The sequence below is a fragment of the Nyctibius grandis genome, chromosome 3, assembly GCF_013368605.1.
Source record: "Nyctibius grandis isolate bNycGra1 chromosome 3, bNycGra1.pri, whole genome shotgun sequence".
NCBI classification, from domain to species: Eukaryota; Metazoa; Chordata; class Aves; order Nyctibiiformes; family Nyctibiidae; genus Nyctibius; species Nyctibius grandis.
In genome coordinates, this window is record NC_090660.1 from 90671152 (window position 1) to 90694403 (window position 23252).

At 34.4% G+C, this 23252-nt stretch overlaps 1 protein-coding gene across 3 annotated transcripts in view; it reads left to right on the top strand.

Annotated features, from left to right (window-relative positions):
* Window positions 1–23252, top strand: part of CSMD3 (CUB and Sushi multiple domains 3) — a 790297-nt gene that overhangs the window by 721369 nt on the left and 45676 nt on the right. For all 3 annotated transcript variants that reach the window (XM_068397267.1, XM_068397268.1, XM_068397269.1), the window contains 5 exons: window positions 2555–2728; window positions 4395–4580; window positions 10693–10866; window positions 17497–17679; window positions 19342–19518. In XM_068397267.1, the coding sequence (XP_068253368.1) occupies window positions 2555–2728; window positions 4395–4580; window positions 10693–10866; window positions 17497–17679; window positions 19342–19518 (894 nt within the window). The remainder of the gene's footprint in view (window positions 1–2554; window positions 2729–4394; window positions 4581–10692; window positions 10867–17496; window positions 17680–19341; window positions 19519–23252) is intronic.

Sequence of the window (23252 nt, forward strand, 5' to 3'; positions counted from 1 at the left end):
ATTTCAACTTAGTAGTAATTTAAAAAAAAAAAAAAAAAAGATTTAAAGCAGATCCTCGAAAGTATGTGACCACCTAAAATCTGTGATTCGTCTGTCAGGTGAAGTTCAGTGTTGTCACTTAATATTTCCACTGGATTATTGCATGTTTTGGCTACTAAATACCTGTCATTTATATGTGAATATGAAACTTCTTCAAAAAGTGATGGGACTTAGGCACCCAGGTACTCAAATTTGAAAATGGCTTTATGTCTCTTAGTGGCTTTTGGAAATATTTAATGTACATTTACTTTGACTGTGGTAGTTAGATAAGTAGATACTCTTGAACTACATTGTCAGCACTGATGATTAAAATGTTTGCTTCAACAAACTTATACCTTTTTTTTTGTTCTCCTCACAGAGATACTGTTATTTTGTTTTCTGGTTTGGGTTTTGGCTTTTTTGGCATGAATTTTGTATTTTGTTGTCTGTGATAGGTGTGTCAACATATCACATGAAATACCTTTCTGTAATAACAGAAAATAGTGTATTCCATTTAGGAAAACTTGAGAGTTCTCAAAGGATTCTCAAACAAATTACAACTATGTTTCAATAATTCAGGTTTGCTAATATCAGTATATTGAAAATATATGTCTGCCTCCAAATATTGTATTTTTATAACTACATTTTTTTAGCAGAAACTGGCTGAATGATGAATCATAATATGCACTGTTAATTCATTACACTTGCTGCTCACTCTTTACTTTGTTTCACATAGAACTAGATATACATAACACTACTATAATCATTGTATCTCTTAATTTTGTTTCCACATTGTGATCTAATAATAGATCATTACTTCTTTATATTACATTTCAGATCAACACACTTCTTTATAGGTAACTCTTAAGGCAATAAAATTAGACACTGTTAATCAAGAATTTCTAAATTAAAATGTTAATATCAATGTTAGAACTGAAAAAAAAAAGTTTTGGATGTGCTAACAGCAGAGAAAATGGACGTATTTTCTTCTTCTAATCAAATGGAAGCTGCTTGTTTTAATACCAGGGGATGTGCAATACAGCACTTCAGCAACAGACACAAGATTTGGGAAAAAGCTTAGACTTGCAAAATTTGTGGTAGATATTTAGGAACAGCTCCACTTCAGATAAAAGGTTCAAATGACGTGTGGAAAAATAGTCTCACATTTCTTTATTTATTTAACTTTAGATGTTTTAATTGAATTTTTGAGATTATGTGACATTTTCACTTTTGAATTCACTATTCCTCTTGCTTATACAGCAGGCAGATGTATTGCTACTGTTGTGTATTGCTACTGTATATGTATGGGTATTAATGAAAATTTTATATAAATTTCATATTTCTGTTTTCACAAAAATAATTTCTATTGTTATTATATATACAGTAAAAACATCTCTGTGGGCTGAATGTGTATCTCTGACTGACAGTTTTACAAATGTTGACAGTTTAGTGTATGATTCCAATTACTTGGGGAAAAAATGCAATTCCTTATATAGAAAATTCTGATGCCAGTAACATAAAGAAAATATATATAATTAAAATAACTTAGTGATATTAATAAAACATACAGAATTTAATTTAACTTTCATTCACAGAACATGCTGTGACTTGCCTGTATACTATATTAGTTTTCAAGGACCATTTTAACTTTTTTTTATGTTGCTAAAAACTTTATTTCATTCAGATTATATGAATGGGTTTCTTTTAGAGTTATCATGATAAGTCTATTCTACATGTAGAAAAAGAACATATATATGTCAGACCTAACAAAATTAATTTAGAAAAATAATGAAGTTTCGAAAGTGATAAAAATTTCAGATTTAAATAATCTATTATGTGATTCTTTTTTTCATTTTAATGATTAACATTTTATTTATTAGCTACTGGAGTTTGTTAAAACATAGAAGAAAATATTTATACATTTTTTGAATTGTTTGGGGAAAATTAATTTTTAATTTGTTTTCCTTACTATTTTTGCATCTGGTTATTGTGGGCACAGAACAGGAACTTCACCTTCTGTAATCAGTTTTTGTATAAATACAAGAAAAGTTTCACAGTGCCCATAATGTTTCGTATAACCAGTCATAAATCTATAACTTCACTAAGTACTTAGGCCTCAAAGACAAAACTGAGTGAGTTGATATTAAGACATATTTGTAAGAAATAATTACGGAAGAACTAATGCACTGAAATATTTCCTTTCAATTTCAGACTATATGTAACGAAAATCAAGTGCTTGCTTTTCTCCTCATTCCTCAGAAAAGTTTTCTTAATTTGCCTTGACTACTGCATGGCAAATTCTATTCAGTTTATTTCAATACTTAAATAGGTGCTTGAACATTTACTAAAATATGTCTCGTTTCTTATTCAGTTCAGAGAAATGTGAATTTTTCATGGAAAGTACTCAGTATATTATAATATCAAAATTTAAAATTCTATTATATAATTTTTATAATGATTATCCTATCATAAATCATGAAAAGTGATAACAGCATGCTCTGTTTGGTTTTTGTTTCTTTGTTTTGCGCTATGCTAGCCGTTAGCTGTGGTCACCCTGGTAGTCCTATTTATGGCAGAACAAGTGGAAACGGTTTCAACTTCAATGACGTTGTGACATTCTCATGTAATACTGGGTATGTTATGCAAGGACCAACCAAAGCACAGTGTCAGGCTAACAGGCAGTGGAGCCACCCACCTCCAATATGCAAAGGTAAGAATGCAAGCATTTACAGATTTCAAACTTAGTTGGAAAATTAAGGTTGAAAAATAAACAGAAGGTAAAGGGAAACTGTCAAGACAAAATGATACCTGTCTTACTAACAGGCATCAAATTATTAAAGAAGATGTTTCATTTTTCAGTTAGATCTGTTCTACATTCAGAAGGTTGCCAGGATAAATATTACAAGAAACTTTCTTATGTGTCTGTATTTTGTTTTGATTTTTTAAAATGTTTTCTACAAGTTTCTTAAGCAAAATTATGCAGAGATAATTAACAGCTTAAATCCTGAAATAATCTCTGCATTTTTAGCCAATATAGTTTTAACAGGTGCATAAGAAAACAGATCTTTTTTTTCCTTTTACATTTCTATTGATCTGACTGCTTATCTTTTTAAATTTTTTATTCTAATTTGTTAGCATAATCCATTTGGCTTGCTGCTCAACACTTCTGGATATTATATTTAAAATTCTTTCACTGAAAAGAAAAAAATATTATGAAATTAGTTCTGTTTGAGTTTTTATAAGCACGTTTAAAAAGGTTTCATCACCATTGTCCTTTTAAAGTGTGTTGTTATGTGCTTTTTAAATGTTTTAGTTGTCTTCATTTAGAAAAAAAAAGTACTTTTTGCTGTAACCTACTTGCACATATGCAGAAATTCTATTAATTGTTTTTCAGCATCTTCCCAGCAGCTTTTATGGATTTTTATCTGTACACAGCCTAAGTCATGTTATGTATTTATAGTAATTTTATCAACTATATTTTCCTTCCAGTAGGTATACTCTACTTTCCTTTGATCACTTTGCCTTAAGTGATACTGGCAAATAGTTTACAGAATTCAAATTTCCAAGGACCTTTTTGATGATGATAGGTGATTATTTTTTAAATAGGTGATGATGTGTTTACTTGGCCAGAGGAGTCTATTGCATGGAAACTGTTGAAAAAATCTCCATGGCCCCCAAAATAAGTATTATACTCCCTTCACCAGACAGCTGTAAGTCTCAAAAAAGAAAAAAAAATAAAATTTGGTCTGCAGTGATTTTCAAACATATGAATTCTAAAGTAGTTGAGGACTCAAAAAATCCATCAGCATTCTTAACCATCAAAGTATATGCATATTTTTAAAAGCACATACCTTTTTGTTGGGATATTTCCCTGTCCTAGCAAAATCACTGTAGTCTTACCTAAGTGATCATGTGCCCTTTAGCTCAAAACATCTGCCTCAAAGGTGCTCCATTATCAAAATGTTAGTATAGGAGCATAAGTATATTTGCATGGCTGTGTGGGTTAGACCAGAGGCACATCTAGCCCCATAACCTGTTTCCAGATGTGAGCAATAGTTTATGTCAAGGCAAGAATATAAATTGAATATATTTGTGTGTCCGGTCACTTTTAGTTGCAAATACTTTTACAGAGTCATCATACTGTGTGAAGAAACATTTCCTTTTATTTGCTCTGAGTTGAGTATCTGCTGGTTTTAGCATCTCCTGGTTTCATAAAACTTCCTAATTCAATATCATTATATATAAAATCAGGCTATATAAAATCAGAGTAGCAACATATTGCAAGTCTCTCATACAAAGGATAGGAGAACATTTAAAGACCATTTTAGTAGACTGTATTTGTATGACTCTCAAGTCTATGCTCTTTTTCCTTTTAGTGGTCAATTGTTCTGATCCTGGAATTCCTGGAAATTCCATAAGAGAAAGTAAAATTGAACATGGAAATTTCACATATGGCACAGTGGTATTTTATGACTGTAATCCGGGATATTTTTTATTTGGATCTTCAGTTTTAATTTGTCAACCAAATGGCCACTGGGACAAACCTCTACCTGAATGCATTAGTAAGTAGATAATGTGTATACTTCTATAAAGAATGTGAACTAGACTAGGTATTATTTTACACAACATTTCTATCAGTGTCATGACAGCAATTAGAATAATCATATTTATATACATATATGTGTACAGTAATGATGGAAAGACTCAGTAGCAACTGAAGTAACACAGCTATGTTGTTATTGTATGTAGCAAATAACACAGAAATCTTGGGAAATGCAGTAACCGAAACAACCAGCTCTGAATGCTTCAGCACAATGATCCCTGATAGCAGGGATAGAAGGATAGAAGGTTCAATGGATTATACCCATTGAATTTGCCAATATGTTGCCTCCATTGGCCACAGAGCTATAATCACACTGAAACTATAAAACTATAGTACCAAATTATTGACTTATGTCACTGTAGTACTTTCTGGACTTCTCTTGGGACAACAGCAAGTTCAGACTGTCTATGAACACAGTAAGAAAAAAGTAGTGGCACTGTAGAACATCAAAACTGTCCTCTGGATCATGTCCTCAGCTTACCACACTACCAGATGTACCTGAACATCATAGTCATATGCAGCCTATCCACTAAGGCAAGTGGATCAACGTAAGGAAATTGGTTTTGTTCTGGCTTGTCATGAATAACTTTCCAACGGTGATGTAAATATAGCCACAGATGTTTCATAGGTTTTTAATTGGCTGGGACAGCTGATTTAACCAGTTCCTTATAAGTCTATGGAAAAGGTTTTGGTTTAGGATCAAAATTTCACTCGCAGAAAGGCTGAAAGCTTTATTTTCTAGAGATTAAAGGGAAAACAGGCTAAGGGTTCCTTATTTCGAAATCACAGACCAACAATTGCAATAGTGTAGATATTGGTTCTCATTTTACCTTTATTAGTCTTCCTTAATTGAGATTTCACCAGTTCTGCTATTCTCTCTCTAAAAAAAAAAATAAAAAATTGAAATTTTATTTCTTCTTACTCTTAAAACTTTTGGTTCTGGAAGTTGTCCCTTTCTTTGATGCGGCAAATAGCTTGGTTGTAAGTCATAGTTAAACTTTTAACAGAGTCTAATGGTTTCGCATAAAATTTTAAGGTAACATTACCATTTCAGAAAGATAAATGTTACTTAATAGTAAAATATCTTCAAAGAAAGAAATTCTAAATGTAAAGGTGCAAAGATTTCTTCTTTCTACTTTTGCATTTTTATCTCTTAATCTTCTTTTAGAATTGTCATAAGTAATTTAATAATACAGATTTTAGTCTTCTTTTAAGCTGACCTCTGGGAGTAAGAGTGCTAAATGTACTTTTGAAAGGGCATCCTCAGCTTTATTTGTGTCATTTATATAGAGGGGTCAATGAATTCTAACCTAGGCACTATCCATGATATTTTGTAATCATAAATCTTACCAAAACTTATTCTGATGCAGCTACTGAATATTTTTTATAAGAGCCTTTCAGCTTCTGGAGTGTTTTGCAAATTATTTCCCTTTTCGACATATGCAGCATGGTCATTTAGTAGTCTGAACATTTTTCTACTGTAAGAGCAATGGAAAAGAAGTGGAAAGCTGGCTGGATGTTTTATTTTGACACAGGTTGGATTATTTTTTTGGCCTAGCTGGATTTCAGTCTCTCTCTAACTAGTCTCAAAGAACATACTTTTTTTAAAAAAAATATTGCTAAAATAATGGAGAAAAGACACGGTAACAAAAGAGAAGTTGTTCACCTGTAAAGTGACTCAATTCCTTTGAAATGTGTTGTAGCTATAGTATGTCTAGCTACTATAAATCCTGTGAGAAGCAGAAGTCAGCATTGGCCCGAACCATAATGCCCTTTCAGCTCTCCCTTTGAATTAGACTTTCAGGGGCATACACTGCTTAGGCACATGTTGCTAGAAAATTACTTTAAATTTGAAATGTACTCAAAATAAAAGATGTATTTGTACAATACACATCAAAGAATTCCAGTGACCATATCAGGGTTTTTTTTTTTACCGCAAAGTATTCTCAATTAGTTCTGAGAGACATGCTCGGATTTGTTATTTTTAAGCTACCGAGATGTGAGTACTCACAATCCACACCTTCCAAGCTTGAAATCCAAATAATGTAGACTAGTATTTTGCTGGTGTCTGTGCCATCCTCTCAATAACTCTATCACAGCACCTTGTCCTGACATTTCTTCCCTTACAATATGACATACATAGCCATTCCCAGCTGTCAGATAGAATGATAAGAATTGTTGACAACTATACAGGTTAAAGAAACTTTAAGTGTCTTTTTAATTCAGTACTCAATAATTAGGATATAACATTTGGAAATTTAATTGGGCTATAAACTAATAATGCTGTAATTTTACTAATACATCATCATTTGACCAGAAGACGATGTGAATTTATACTTTTCTGTTTTTCCAGAATGTTATATATCTCATCCATAATCAGTATTAGCTGTGTGCTTTGTTCATTGAGACTTCTCAAGGAAAAAGAAATAGCCATTGAAATGTCACACTAGCGAAAGAATTATTTGCATCTTTCTCTCAGAATTTTTTTTTTAAGGAAAGTGAGGTTTTGGTGTGACAGAAATTGATTGATAATTGTCCATAAAAACAAAAAAATATAATTTGACCTGATGTTTTTACATAGTCTGAAGAAGATTTATAATATTATTCTATTTTATTTTTCTTCTTCATTTATTATTTGTTCTTTAAATCTGATTCAAAGCTTAGTGTAAAATACATTTACACAGTTATAAAAGGATCCTGTGCAGATATGTGATGGGAGGAGTAGATAACAAAGAAAGGAAGAAATTGATGGAAATAAAATGGAGGATGAATTAGCATTAGGAGAAAAAAAGAAATACGATCAACTTTTCATATGAAATCCCCACCTGAGAACATGAATTTAAAATTAAATTTTGTAGAATATATAATCTAGTTAAGGCTAGCATTACAGGGTGGTATAATTTTCTAAATCAGTTATTAGGAATCCAGTACTTTTAGACATAACTGTAAACATAAAAGAGAAGTATGTATAGGAAAGCCCAAAACTGAATGCTGTAAGGTACCAGTATGAAATTAACTTTTCCTCTGTGACAACATCTGAAAAGGGTACAAGAATCAATCAAGAAAAATACTGATAATAAAAACACACTGAAAAATTGTGAATGTTTTTCACAAGAATAGTTTCATTTCGTTGAAACCTGCATGACCAACATGCCTTTATATTAACAATGTTCTAAGTTTGCCTTCTCCACAATCATACATAATTAATAGTAGATTTTATTTATAAGTAATTAATTGAACATATAATATGCTAGCAGCAAATGCCCAGTTTGTAAAGCTGACCATTCTGACTATTTTACTCAAAGTCCCGCGAGCCTACAAAATGGTCACAGGCATCAGTGGCACTAGGTAGGAATCAAAGTCAGTCAGTCACATACCACATTCCTAAATCCTCTGTGGGATTATCAGGAAGGTTCTGCACCTTTCAAGTTCAACCCCTAAGAGAACATTGTCATTGAACACAGATCAGTGTCTGTAAAAATATAAAGCTCTAAGTCTGAGAATGATCATTAGAAGAAGATGAATCATCACACATGACTTTGGTCGTATGTTGTATTGTACAACCATTGTATTGTTTTATGCATCTGAAGTGCTAGAGAATTGTATAAATCCTCAACTCTGATCAGGCTTCTGATCTGGCTTATTTTGATAAAAAAATCCTGCTGAAAATGTTATGATATTAAAGATGATGAAGTATTGATAAAAACTACATTTTTATGATTTAGGAGGCTGCACTAGTACCCTGGTATTTGCAGCTATAATTTGTGGTTTTCATGATGTATAAATACAAATATCTTTGGCCAAGATATGCCAAATGCCATAGATAGTTGTAAGATAAAAAGAAAACAAATAAGCCAGGCTAGATTAATTCTGTGAAGAGAGTGATCTTGGTTTATGAATTTTAACTGTGCATTTCCTGAACTTGACATAATTATCTTGCTTTTAAATTAACTCGCTCTGAACATTTCGAAGTTTTCTCTATATTAATTCGATATGCGAGGGTGTTTCTTTTGTACATTTTTGATATGTGCTCTTAATCTTAAATGACACACAAGCTATTTTTTTTCAATACAGAACTTAATTTCCAGTACATACTTTGTTCATGTAGATAATGTTCTCCATAATGATGCATAAGACCTTTTGTCATTTGACTTTAGCCTTATGGAGTAGCTAGTTTCCTGTTGACCTAGCCAAGATAGCTTTACTGTTACTTTATACATCTTTCCAGTAGATAGGCATCTGCCAAAATTATTTCAGTGGTGTTATCCTGATTTTAGATCAGGTCTCTATCACTTAATCTGTTTTTTATTCCCTAAAAAATGACTAATTTTGACCATTTATAGCAAGAGCTAGTTATGACAATTTTCTGTATAAGAGTCAACTAAAGGACAAAAGATATCATGCTAAATTTTCCCATTTTCTTTCCTGAGTTTGTATTTCATGACATTTGAGCCAGTTAGCAAAATTAAGTGTGTATAAGCTATTTGTTAGATATCCTTATGTGCAATCTGCAAATGGAAATCACAAAAATGTCAAGAGTACAAAAAATTAATCACAGTATGGAAACCCGTGTGAACAGCACGAAGTTCAACAGGCTCAGTGCAAGGTCCTGTACATGGGTCAGGGAAATCCCGAGCACAAATACAGGCTGGGCAGAGAATGGATTGAGAGCAGCCCTGAGGAGAAGGAATTGGAGGTGTTGGTTGATGAGAAGCTCAACATGAGCCAGCAATGTGCAGTTGTGGCCCAGAAAGCCAATTGTATCCTGGGCAGCATCAAAAGAAGCGCGGCCAGCATGTCGAGGGAGGTGATTCTGCTCCTTTACTCTGCTCTCATGAGACCCTACCTGGAGTACTGCGTTCAGCTCTGGGGCCCCCAACATAAGAAGGACTTGGAGCTGTTGGAGTGAGTCCAGAGGAGGGCCACGAAGATGATCAGAGGGCTGGAGCACCTCTCCTATGAAGAGAGGCTGAGAGAGTTGGGGCTGTTCAGCCTGGAGAAGAGAAGGCTCTGGGGAGACCTCATAGCAGCCTTCCAGTATCTGAAGGGGGCCTACAGGAAAGTGGGAGAAGGGCTTTTTATAAGGACAAGTAGTGACAGGACGAGGGGGAATGGTTTTAAACTGAAAGAGGGTAGATTTAGATTAGATATTGGGAAGAAATTCTTTCCTGTGAGGGTGGTGAGACACTGGCACAGGTTGCCCAGAGAAGTTGTGGCTGCCCTCTCCCTGGCAGTGTTCAAGGCCAGGTTGTGTGGGGCTTTGAGCAACCTGGTCTAGTGAAAGATGTTGCTGGGTACAGCAGGGGGGTTGGAACTAGATGATCTTCAAGGTCCCTTCTAACCCAAACCATTCTATGATTCTATGAAATTACTAGCAGTTATTGATCAAAATATACTCAATAAAGAACTGATAGGGAGTTTATCCATGATCATTTCTAAGATTGGGATCCTACAGAAATTCCCTCCAATCTTTGTGCAATTAACATCAATGGATGTTAATGGATACTTTAAAAATACGTTAACATATATTTTATTTGTGCAATACAATATTTTAAGTAAACACAACCATGAATATGAAATTAGTATGTTAGCATTAAATTTTGTAGCAAAATTTAGCAAAAATTTTCTTATTTATAAACTTAATAGACTACGTGACCAATAATTTGGTACCAGTGGATGAGAGATGAAGGTTTGAGTATTCTCTACCTCAGCAGTGACTTTGGCAGATACTGTCTTCCTGTATTTTTCTTCTGAAGAGTATGTGCATGAGTGGGTGTTTGCGTGTGTGTGCATGTGTTCATGCCATAAAGATCAACTTAGTGAATGAGTGTCTTTGGACATCTATATCTGTATCTTTACATACCTTTTTGACATCTCCAAACATTTGTTTCACAGCTTTTGGTCTGTAATATATTTTGCATTTCTAACCATATAATGTGCCCCCCTCCCCCAAACCCTAAAAAGGTCAGCCCCTTCACGAAGTTTATGTATGGAGTTAAGAAAATTATAACTACAAACTGTTTGATCAGTGATAATAACCTTTTTTTATCTCCAATAATTATGCATTGTAGTGATTGACTGTGGCCATCCTGGCGTTCCTCCTAACGCGGTCCTGTCTGGAGATAAATATACGTTTGGTTCTACTGTTCATTATACCTGCACAGGTAGAAGATTGCTGTTAGGGCAGTCGTCTCGTACATGTCAGTTAAATGGACACTGGAGCGGATCTCTTCCTCATTGCTCAGGTAATATTTTTGAATTAATGAGTGTTCCCTGAAGTAAATTTAAATTTATTTTGATTTTGTCAGAAGGTAATTTTAAAATCTGGAAAATCATTTATAAAACTGAAGTACTATCTCAATAGAAGCAAAAAAAAAAAAGTAAAACCAAAATAAGTAAAACACTATTAGCAAGAAAATAATTTGGGAGAAGTAGATCTTCTCAGCGATATTTAACACAAATAGGAAATTGCACCTTCAATAGAATATTAAAGGAACTGGTTCGTTTTGAAAATATTCTCTATGTGACTTTTGGAAAGAATATTAATTTCCACAGGGAAACTTTGCATCATTATCTCTTCAAGATAATGGGTTAATTCTTTTTTTTTTAGTTTGCAAAATATCTACTGACCTGGTGACAGCTCAAGTATATCTTAATTGCACAATACATCCATCTTTATAATAAGGCCCAGTGGGCTCCACATAATTTCAGGATAGGATGCTTGATTTTGAGGGAACACCATCTAATCCTTGTAATAGATTAGCCCTTACCAATGACGAAATATGTTTTCTAAACAACTTCATGCTTAGGAATGTTCATTTCACAACTTCAGTTTGATTCACTCTAACAGCAGTGATCAAATGAAGAACAAAAGAGTCCAAAAGAGTCCAAAGAAGGGCAACGAAGCTGGTGAAGGGTCTGGAGAACAAGTCTTATGAGGACCAGCTGAGGGAGCTGGGGTTGTTTAGTCTAGAGAAAAGGAGGCTGAGGGGAGACCTTATTGCTGTCTACAAGTACCTGAAAAGAGGCTGTAGCGAGGAGGTTGTTAGTCTCTTCTCCCAGGTAACAAGTGATAGGACGAGAGAAAACAGCCTCAAGTTGCGCCAGGGGAGGTTTAGATTGGATAATAGGAAAAATTCTTCACAGAAAAGGTTGTCAAGCATTGGAACAGGCTGCCCAGGGAAGTGGTGGAGTCCCTATCCCTGGAGGTATTTAAAAGACGAGTAGATGTAGTGCTCAGGGATATTGTTTAGTGATTGACTAGGTAGTGTTAGGTTAATGATTGGACTTGGTGATCTTAAAGGTCCTTTCCAACAAAAACAATTCTATGATTCTATGATTCTATGAAAAATCCAAGTCACACACATATTTGGGGACTTGGCTAAATCCCATTTCTTATCTTAGAGTATGTAAATACACATTGTGATAGAGGTTAATCATGATATCAGTTTTAATTCTCAATAAATATTCTTGTCATCATCATGTTTCCATAATATAGATTAAAGAAATCAGTGGGGTTTTGGACCTTATTCAGACCTGTATAATTCAGAATACTTAGATATCTTCAAAGAGTGAAAATAGGAAGAAAACAAGTGATATATTTTTTCTTGGGTTACACCTATGCCAAAACAAGAAGTGAAAAATAACCGATATGCAAATCTGACAGTACTGCCAGAAAATACCAGTTTCACACTCAAAATCCAAGGTTCTTCACAGCATTAGTAAATGATAGAATCATAAAATTGTTTGGGTCAGTACAGACCTTTAAAGATCATCTAGTCCAACCCCCCTGCCATGGGCAGGGACATCTTCCACTAGATCAGCTTGCTCAAAGCCCTGTCGAAGCTGACCTTGAACACTTCCAAGGATGAGGCATCCACAACTCTGGGTAAACTGGTCCAGTGTCTCACCACACTCATCATAAAAGAAGTCTTCTTTATGTCCAGTGTAAACCTACAACCTCAGTTGAAAGCAGTTGTCCCTTGTCCTGTCACTACAGGCCTTAATAAAAAGCCTCTCTCCGTCTTTCTTATATACTTTCTCTAGACCGTGCTTTTGCCAAGAAAGGTTGGACCAGATGATCCTTGAGGTCCCTTCCAACCTGTTATTCTATGATTTTATATATTGAAAGGTTGCAATAAGGTCTTCCTGGGAGCCTTCCCTTCTCCAGGCTGAACAACCACAATTCTCTCAGCCTTTTTGCATACGTGAGGGATTCCAGCCCTCTGATCATTTTTGTGATCTTCCTTTAGGCCTGCTTTAGGAGGTCCATGTCCTCCTTGTACTGGGAACCTCAGAACTGAATACAGTACTGCAGGGGGGGTCTCACATATTCTAATAGAATTTTTTTTGTCCTCCTGCTTTCATTTCTTTAGTGTATTCAGGTATAAACTGATTATGTCAGCTACAGTTTCAGAATATGCATTTTTTTACAGCCCATGGCACAAAAATGGTTAAAAATTAGAAACAAATATTAAAATAGTGCTTGTTGGTTAAAATCTTGCACTAAATTCCAAAGGGTTGGAAGAATTTTTCAGTATCTGAACCTTCCACTGGAAACTTTTAGGAAGCAGTTGCAGACATGGACAATCTAAATGGTATTATTTTGCTCTGTGAGTCCCTATTCTTTGACTAATCTGGATTACAATCTAAAATGTGCCAGAAACTAGAGAGTGTGAACACCTATTTTAATCCCTCAATTTTCTATCAATAAAACCAGAGCGAAACTTGCCACAGTTGAAACAAAGATCAAGTTCTTATAATCTGTGATGTTGAGAGCTATGTGCCAGAAATCAAAGTTTAATGTAAAATAATATTACTTAATAATTAATGATATATTATGTGAATTGCAAATTCAGAGTAGGTTCATCAGAAATGTTTTTACAGCTAATATGCATACATATTCATATTCATTTTGGGGAAAAAAAATCCTCTTTACATAAAATCTAAGACTATTCATTGTAGTTTTCCATAGTCTTCATAAGCAAAAAAAAAAATCTAATTTGTGAATTAAAAACAAAATTAAAGAAATAGAAAAAATATCAAGGAATACAAATGGGAAGCCTAAAAATGTACATGAAAATACTTACTGAAAATAAGACTTTTCTATAATCATTCTGCTATTAAATTAAATAAGTGTTGAAATATCTTGGGATAAGAATTCATAAGTGATGTACATGAAAATACTTTTTTTTTCTAATGACAATTTTTATACCCACAGATAGCAAACTTTAATTGTATCTAATACATTTTTCTCAATACATGAAGAAACATTGCTTTGACATAGATACAAATGTTCATCATAGTGAATCAAATTGTGACAGAATACAAACTGTTATTTTCTGAAGTTGTACTGTACCAAACTATAATTCTAGTTTAGGACAATTTGAGACTTTGTTTTCAAAGTATATACGTGAAATGCTTTCTCATTTTAAATTAATTTGCAGATTACCATACAGAATTTCCATATTTTGTATCTAAAAATATGTTAAATCATTAGCTTTCATTATTAGCCTTGATAACTTGATTTCTTAATTTTTAATGTATATTAAAGACTTAAACTTTGTGGATTTTTTGATGATGATATTAATAATAAATAATATAGAATGTTAAACTGAAAAAGATACAGCATGCTTGTCCTTTTCATATACGGAGGAGAATTCAAACAGAAACTGCTCTGTCAGCAAATATAAGGTTACCAAATTTTGCCACATCATCCCTAAGGTAGGTTCCTTTTTTGTAACATGGCACTTTTTGTTTCACATCCTAGAGCTATAAGGAATTGACATGTCCCACTGATAACCTGTTGGCATTCAGAAACCCAGCTTTCAGTCATCACATGCCTGTCAGCTGGAGTCAGAGATTTGCAGCAACTTAGAATTCCTCAAGTGCAGCAATGGTTGTGCACTTACTTAAGTGGTCTAAATATTCTCCTTTTCATTAAAATTAAATGTCAGCTGAGGATTTGTTACACATGGGGGTGAAGGATGGGTCATAACTGACTGTGAAAATCACTTAGTTGAATCTCTACATGAGGTAATAAAAATATGTTCTGATATGATATCATTGATTATATCACTGTCACTTCCTGATGTGATTAGTCATTTAGAAAAATTATTTCTATAACCTTTAATCAAAAGAGCTGGCACTTAACCTCCCTCAGATTCAAAGAGTAATAGTTCCAGGTAATAATTAGGCATTAGGAAAGAACACATGATTTCATTTACAAGAATACTATATAATTTATACTTGGCATAGTAAAAAGCCTATTTTCACTTTTTCATCATAAAATTATTCTAGGCATAATGTCAAGCAACTTGCTGAAAACTGAGATGTTATTGTAAAGACTTTACAAGTGTAGAATAATAAGCTCTGCCCTAAATTCTTCATAGTCTAAATAAATAATACTGGAAAATGGAAGATATGGATTCTCAAAATAACAAAAAACTATCTTGATCCGGGCCATTTTAAAATTATTGTAAAAATATGTAGCAGACTATTTTCAAACTAGAGGGATGTTAAGTCACCTAAGTAGCTTGGATGTGAAGTATTTTGAAAGCTTTTAAAATTTTTTACTTACTATAATTTGGAACTATTTACTGTTTCTTTTTAAAGATGGCTGGGAGGCTGCTTTACTGATCTGTGTCATGTAATGAAATGGGTAAACAGAGAAGAGCCTAAACTTCTGAGTCTGTGATTTTGAATGAAACAGTCAGCTAGCTCTTATACTTACTTGAGTTAATTTGTTATTTCTGAAAGCATTAAAATACATAGGTCCGTGTACTTTTTGCACACACATGCTATAAACTTTCGTAATGTAATAGGCATGATTACATTAATTTGTTTGATTATTCTCAAATGAAAGGTGTTTGTTTAAGCTTGGTTAACTTAATCAATGATAAAATTGGCTGCTAAATTAGTGAGAGTGGTTCACAATTAGCTACTTCAGCAAGAGGTTGGAGAGGTCTGTCAGCTGCTTCAGCAAGGGGTTGGACAGTTAGCACGAGCTGCCAGGTTTGTTCTCTTTTGCATTTCCAAGCAAAGTTCTACCCTTTTCTGTGACTCTCCAGATGTACCTTCAGACTGAGGCTGTATAGCTACATTCTCTTTTCCCACAAGCCTATAGGAGCTGTGCAGATCAACTCCTGTGAGGTGCTTAGCTATACAGTTTTTCAATAAATTTGTGGGGAAGGAAGGAATCATGGCCTATATGAAAGGAGATAAAGCATAGTAAGCATGACCTACAAAGCTGCAGGTTGGCAAATGAGCTGTCTTCAGAAATTACAAAAGTATAGTCAGCTTCTTGGACATATTGGACTAAACCAAGTATTTGCCTATATATCATAATTCTCAAAGCAAAGCAAGCAAGTTCTACTCTTCTTCCTTCCACTATTCAGTTCTATACATGCTTTTGTTAGTAAAGAAATGTGTCCAACCAGTAACTCCGACAGTATAGTTTACACACATACAGTGCCAACCAAGGCAAGGGAAGGTCTGTTTTTCTCTGCATCTACAACTCCAAGGTCCTAACTTCCCATAGAGCCCATAGATAGTGAGTTTGTCACTTCTGGTCTTCTGGGTACTTGGAGCAGACAACTTTGTTTACTACTTCTGTGTAAGAACTTCTCTTATTACTGCTATTTAAGCTTAGATAAATACCAGACAAGTATGGCTATTCTACAGAAAACATTCTTTACGTCATTTGTAAAAATCTTTTAATATAATTGTCTCTAATGTGAAGCTATAATATGATGTTCTTCAGTTGTTGAATTAAAGCTTTCTAGCCGATTCTTAAAATGTTTCTTCTTTATTTACATTAGGGTAACTAAGTACAAAACAGTACAGATATGCTTTCAAAAATATTATGATGAAGCTGAATATCCATGGACAAAAACCTGAACAGTGCAGCTCCAAAAATTCTAGAATTCAAATATTTTGTGTTGAAACTCAGTAATACTATATACCTTCATGTCTTATTACACAGAAAACTTGCTTAAAAACCTTTAAAAAGATAAAATAGCATGTTTTATATGTACATATTAAATACATACATGTACTTTAATATGTACATAAGTACACATTAAAAGATTTGAACAACTGACCTGCTGTGCAAATATAGTATTACCTAGAGCTTCCTAAAAGTTCTCAGTATAAATGAAGATTCAGATATATAACCTTAGATATTGCTATTGCTGATATTAATATGAATGTTGATTATTTTAATGTTGATATATAACAGATAATAGAAAACATTAACTCTCTCAATTTGCTTAAATATTTCTAGCTGAGGGAGATTTTAGCTATCAGGCAGTCTTGAAGTGAACTTTCAACTTTTCTGTAAATCAGGGAAATGCTTCCTGTCAGATAAACATAAAATTGTAGACTAGAGCTTTCTTTCAACCAGTCACTCCGACAACTGTTACAAACTCTACTGTTACAACTCTAATGATATCATAAAAGTAGGAAGTATTTTATAAATACTTGTTACAGGCAAACAAATAAGTTACCTTTATGATCAGGACCTTGATTTTCCTCAGAATTCCTTATTTTAAATGAAAAATGACCAGGGTTTTGGGGCATTCTTTTTGTTTCCCTATTCTTATTTGATGATTCTGTTACCAAAAGTTTAGCATAGGCTAAAGAGAATCTTGAGATAATTATAATTTCTGTTCTGTACTTATATAAAATAAGTAAAAAGAAATTATTTGAGAATCAAGTAATTTCATAATTACAAGGATTAACACCCACTGAGATACAAGTTTATTTCTAAAAATATAAATATAAATTTATTTATAAATACATGGAAACCTATATTTTAAATGCAGTATCATAATAATATTTCTTACTTATTCTAATCTTTGCACTCTAAATTCTAGGTGATACAGCTGGTTCTTGTGGTGATCCAGGTATCCCAGGTCATGGGTCTAGAGAAGAAAACAATTTTAAAATTAAAAGCACAGTACATTTCAGCTGTGATATTGGATATATCCTCCATGGCTCAGAAGAAAGAACATGTATGGCAAATGGAAGTTGGACAGGGAGACAACCTGAGTGCAAAGGTAAATCACAGAAGATCCACTCTTTTTTTAAACTGTCTTGTGCTAATCAGAAAACCAATTTTACATTGCCAGTTTTCTGTTGTGAATCATATACAGTTGATTTTAGACTGTCCATTAAATTTTTCAGATAAGTTGTTACACCATAGTAATGGCTTGGCATCAGGTGACAAATTTGAAATCAGATCCAGGCACCCATGAAACTGCATGTTTTCAAAGTTTTCAGAAAAAAAGACCTGTACGGAACTGTTTATTTTTTCTCAATCTTGTGTCAGAGTCAACTATACATGTACAGAAAACTAAACAGAAAAAGAAATAGACAAGGCCTCTAGAACTCATTTTTTACTGAAAGATTTTTTCCTTTAATTACATCCATTAATTACAACCATTTAATTACATGGTCAACATCTTTAATTACAGCCATTATACGTTTGAATTTCCAAGAAAAGAGCAGAGTTTTAGGAAAATGTCAATGTCAGGATTTCACTAAATACATCTATGTCACAAATGATTGGCTTAAAAATTTTATTTACTAATACTGTTGACATTGTTCTTTTTCAATAGCAGATGAAATGTTGAGCTGTATGTATTATCATAAAAGAAAGCTCTAGCAGTATATTTATGGAGAATTATTTATTACCTTAATTATCTTTATTCAAAAATAGGAAATAATTCACAAGACTCTTCTTCAAAGAAAAGCTTCCTGATTATCAGTTGACTACATTATCTGTATGCAATAGTCATCTCATTTTAAAAACTCATTTCACAAACTGGTTTTGTAATATCCATTCTGCTGAATGATTGCCATCCTGACACAACATAAATATATATACGTTTGTGTGTTGGTATCTGAAGGTATATGCTTAGCCCAACTGAACATTCTGCTGTTCTTCTTTGATCTTATCTATCTTCTTTGATCTTATCTATCTTCTTTGATCTTATCAAATATAAGATCTTTGATCTTATCTATTATATTTTACTATGTAAAAATCTCCTTTTACATTTTGAGATAATTTTGGTGTTATTTTTCCCCCTAAAAATCTTCTGAAATGATGAATCTCGTTCATATGTGTGTATATATATATGTATATACACATGTGTGTAATGTACACACAGGTATATTGTTCTAGTTTAGGTCATATAGATTAGATGTATATATGTAATCACATAAGACAGACACATTCAAATTCCAAAGCTGAGCATTGAAGAACTGGGAAACATCAGGGTTACACCTGCCTATGAAATAATAGTTTGACTCTATCCTGTGCTTTGAATTAGGTAGGAAAAGTACTTTGGTGATGCTATAAAGTGCACGCATACTATAGAGTTAAATTAAATCTACAGTGATAACTGAGGATCAGGCATTTCCTTATAATTGGGAGTGTGTCTTTGCAGGTAAACCAGCTTTTCTGTAATGCAGATTTCAAAGTTACATTCGTAGGCTGTGTTACCCTACATACAAAAGAGTAAAAACAAGTAATGCATGCAAGCAGCTATTTACTGTACAACGTGCTTTATCAGTAGGTATTGAAACTTACGTTTTTCAGGATAACAGCATAGATTTCTACCACATAACACTGCTGGCAGCAGGATTTTCCTTAGACATTATTATTTCAAAAATTATCTTTACTACATTAAAACAATGTTTAACATTTTGCTTTATAGCTGTGCAGTGTGGTAATCCAGGAACAACCGCTAATGGAAAAGTATTTCGTATTGATGGAACTACATTCTCTAATTCAGTAATTTATTCATGCATGGAAGGATACATACTTTCTGGATCATCTGTAAGACAATGCACTGCCAATGGAACATGGTCTGGATCCTTGCCAAACTGCACAAGTAAGACGCATCTCTAATGAATAGTCTCTGTTTTTCTCTCCTCTGAAAGACAATAAAGTAAAAAATAGAAAGTGGATGCAAATAATGCTTTTTCTTGCACTACATACATAATTTTGTACATGAAATATTTTTAAAGATTATAGTGTTATGACAAGATGAAGATTATGTTTTTTTAATAAAAACTTTGAAGCGAACACTTGAGAATTCTTTTTGTAGTGACTCTGAGGTCAAAACTGTTGTCTCTTGTTCAGATAACATCTTCTATTTGGCCTCTTCATTAACCTTATACTTGCTTTAGTTACCCAGCTGACAGAAGATATTTGAGCTTCTCTCACATTCATAATAAGCATTTTGCAATAGTTTATTTTCAAGCCCATCTGTTGCTGCTTTATTACATGTCCTAGTTCATCTTTTAGTAACAATTATGAAAATTTTATATTTATGTGACACATTAGACTGCCTATCATTTTCAGGAAACATCCTCATCAGAGCTATAGCAAACTGTTGCTTAAATTTTGAACTAGTACCCTAGTTTTCATAGAGTTGGCTACTTTACGCACTTACAGCAACCTCCAGGCCAAAAGTAAGGTGATAAAGAAAACTTCTTGTGTTGATTTTTAAATCCATCTTTAATTGTAAGCATGTGAACAGCTGCTTTTGCAGTCAGCAAACTGTGAGAGAGCCCAATGTTTTTGTTCATTTATTGTTTTCCAAATTATAGTGAGAACCAGATTAATTGTACCAAGGATAAAGGCGTTCTGTGATGGTAACTGCATCTATATTTTTTTCTTGTATTTTAGAATGACATTTAGATTAAGTACACGCCAGAACAGTCTTCTCAAAAAACAATACTCAGGTAGAAACTGGGGATTTTTGATTAAAACCTAGAAAAATATCTTAACAGAGAAAGTATCCTAATAAAACAGAGAGGCATTATGAAGATTATATGTAATAGAAAAAAATAGTATTGATTTAATTAATATATATATATGTTTTAACTTTGTTATACAATATATTTATTGATGTTCCTAATACACAGTTCTCTCTTTGTTATGATTACACATCTAAAAAGTATATCCCCTTATATGTTTATTCCAGTCATAAAGTTGCTTAGGGGTTTTTAGTTTGACGTGTATGCCCTGGAGTGGTCAGAATATGAAAAGAATGGTTGAATGAAAATCTTACCAAAAAAAAAAGGTACGAACTCTGAGAATCGCAGCCTGACTAATTTCTGCCTTTTTGATCATTGTTGACTATTAACTAATTCCTAAAGGGGGGCAGAAGCACTACTAGGTGCTACAACTTGTATCTGTCTGAGCTGTTACAGATACTAGCAGCAGCTCTAAAATACCCAGGAATGGTGAGTCATTTTACAGCATCACAGAATGGCTGAGGTCAGCAGTCACCTCTGGAGATTGTCTAGTCCAACCCCTCTGTTCATGAAAGGAATAGCTAGAGCAGGTTGCTCAGAGCTGTGTCCAATCTGTGTCCCTTTCTACAGACCTTTAATTCTATAGTTGCCTAGCACATCTAAATATAAAATAAAAAATATATTAAACTATATATTAAAATATATTAACTTGCTATGTTCTCTCTTACGACAATATATCAATTTTAAATCACTAAGATAATTAACAAGAGTTAATAGATGATATTAGCTAAATAGCTACTTAACAGATCATGAGTTAAAAATCCCCTCTTTCTCCTGCCAGTTTTAACTCCAAGTCTATAAAACATTCCTGAAGAAGATTATCTATTGTAAGGGAAGAATTTTCTCATAATGATTTCAAAGTGAATCCAAAGCAGTAGAAATGGCAGTGCCAACAGACTTTGTTGACAGGGCAGGTTTTATTTAATTTTTTTCCTAACTGTTCCTACCATGTGGTTTAACCCCGGTAGGCAACTAGGCACCACACAGCCACTCCCTCCCTCCCTCCCTCCCTCCCTCCCTCCCTCCCTCCCTTGCAGTGGGATGGGGAAGAGAACTGGAAGAGTTAAAGTGCAAAAACTTGTGGGTTGAGTTAAAGACAGTCTAATGGGTGAAACAAAAGCTGTACATGCAAGCAAAGCAAGTAAGGCATTCATTCACTAATTCCCATCAGCAGGCAGATGTTTAGCCATCTCCAGGAAAGGAGGGCTCCATCACGCATAGTGGTTTCTTGGGAACACAAACACCGTAAGTCTGAATGTTCCCCACTTCTGCAGCTTTTATTGCTGACCACAACATCATATGGCATGGAATATCCCTTTGCTCAGTTGAGGTCAGTTATCCCAGCTGTGTCCTGTCCCAACTTCTTGAGCACCCCCAGCCTGCTCACTGACAGGACAGCATGAGAAACAAAGAAGGCCTTGATGCTGTGCAAGCATTATTTAGCAATAACTGAAACATCCTTATGTTATCAGCACTGTTTTCATCACAAATCCACACCACCATATGAGCTACTATGAAGAAAATTAACTCTATCCCAGCCAACACCAGCACCCATGCTCTACATTTTTTACTGTGACAAGATTTCCCAAAATTTGCTTATTGCCTGTTCAAGTCATGGAACCTCATGGAACCATTGCAGGTTTCCAGAAAAGCTTAGGCAAACATCTGTCCTGAGTGTCTGTGACAGGTGACACAAAGTAGAAAACAACCCATAGTGGATCTGGATGTTGGTGTCCATTTAAGAACTATGCATTTTAGAGCTTTTACCTGCCTGATGACCTCACACTTCCTCCCTTCCAATCAGGGTTACATTGGGGAAGTTCTTTGTTGTCCTGGGAAGGATGGGTACAAAGTCCTGTTGGTTCATGCTGTGCCACTGCTCATATGAAACTCAGTTCTTATCAGTCAGGGTCATCCCATGTCACTTGTCTCCACATAACTCCTTTTCTAGGATCTTCCCCAATTCCAGGATCTTTTCTCCAGACAGGATCTTCACTTTCTTTCTGGGCCCCCAAACACACTCTAAGCAGACACATAGCACATATCAGCATCCTAATTGGTTGTTCTGTCTCATGTCCCTATTAATAAGAAGATTCAGGACATGTCACTTTTGTTCAGTCCAGGTGTTATCAAAATTTACAGCCAGCCCATACTTATTACAGATACCATGTAATGGGCTGCTTCTTGCTTATGATTGAAAATGCCGGTTTTTAGAGCTAACACTATAAGAAGAGAACAGCATAGATAATCTTACGCCCCTTTAGTTGCTGGGAGCCCTGGGCAGTGTAGCGTTGAACAAGACTCTGTTCCACACGTAGCATGCCATGCAGACCTTGTCCGTAGCAAAGATGCTCCCCTTCCAGTTGTTCAAGCTATTATAGGATTTTCCTACAAGGAAAAAACTCTATCACTTCTACAATCAGACAGAAACAATGTTCTCATGAGAACTTCTTGCTGCATTGCTAGATAAAAAGCACGGACATGTAGCTGGTGTAATCACTGATATGGCGTGGGAGCTGCCTGCAGCTCTTCTGTTGCAATGAGCTGGCTGAGGTTGTGCCCTGGCCAGGGGATCTATGGGGCACAGCACAGGTCTGAAGGCCACGCTTGATGTGCAGCACAGTGCAGCACAGGCCTGGGGCTCCTTAGGTTAGCTGTATTGTGGTTCACTGACTCCTCAATGTACAATGGTCTTCTGGTCAGTATCACTACAACAACTTAAGCTGGTTTTTGTCTGCCACATTACTTAAGTGGAGGTGGTTCGACTTTGGCTCCTTGGATGGACTGATTGAGCAGGGGAGTT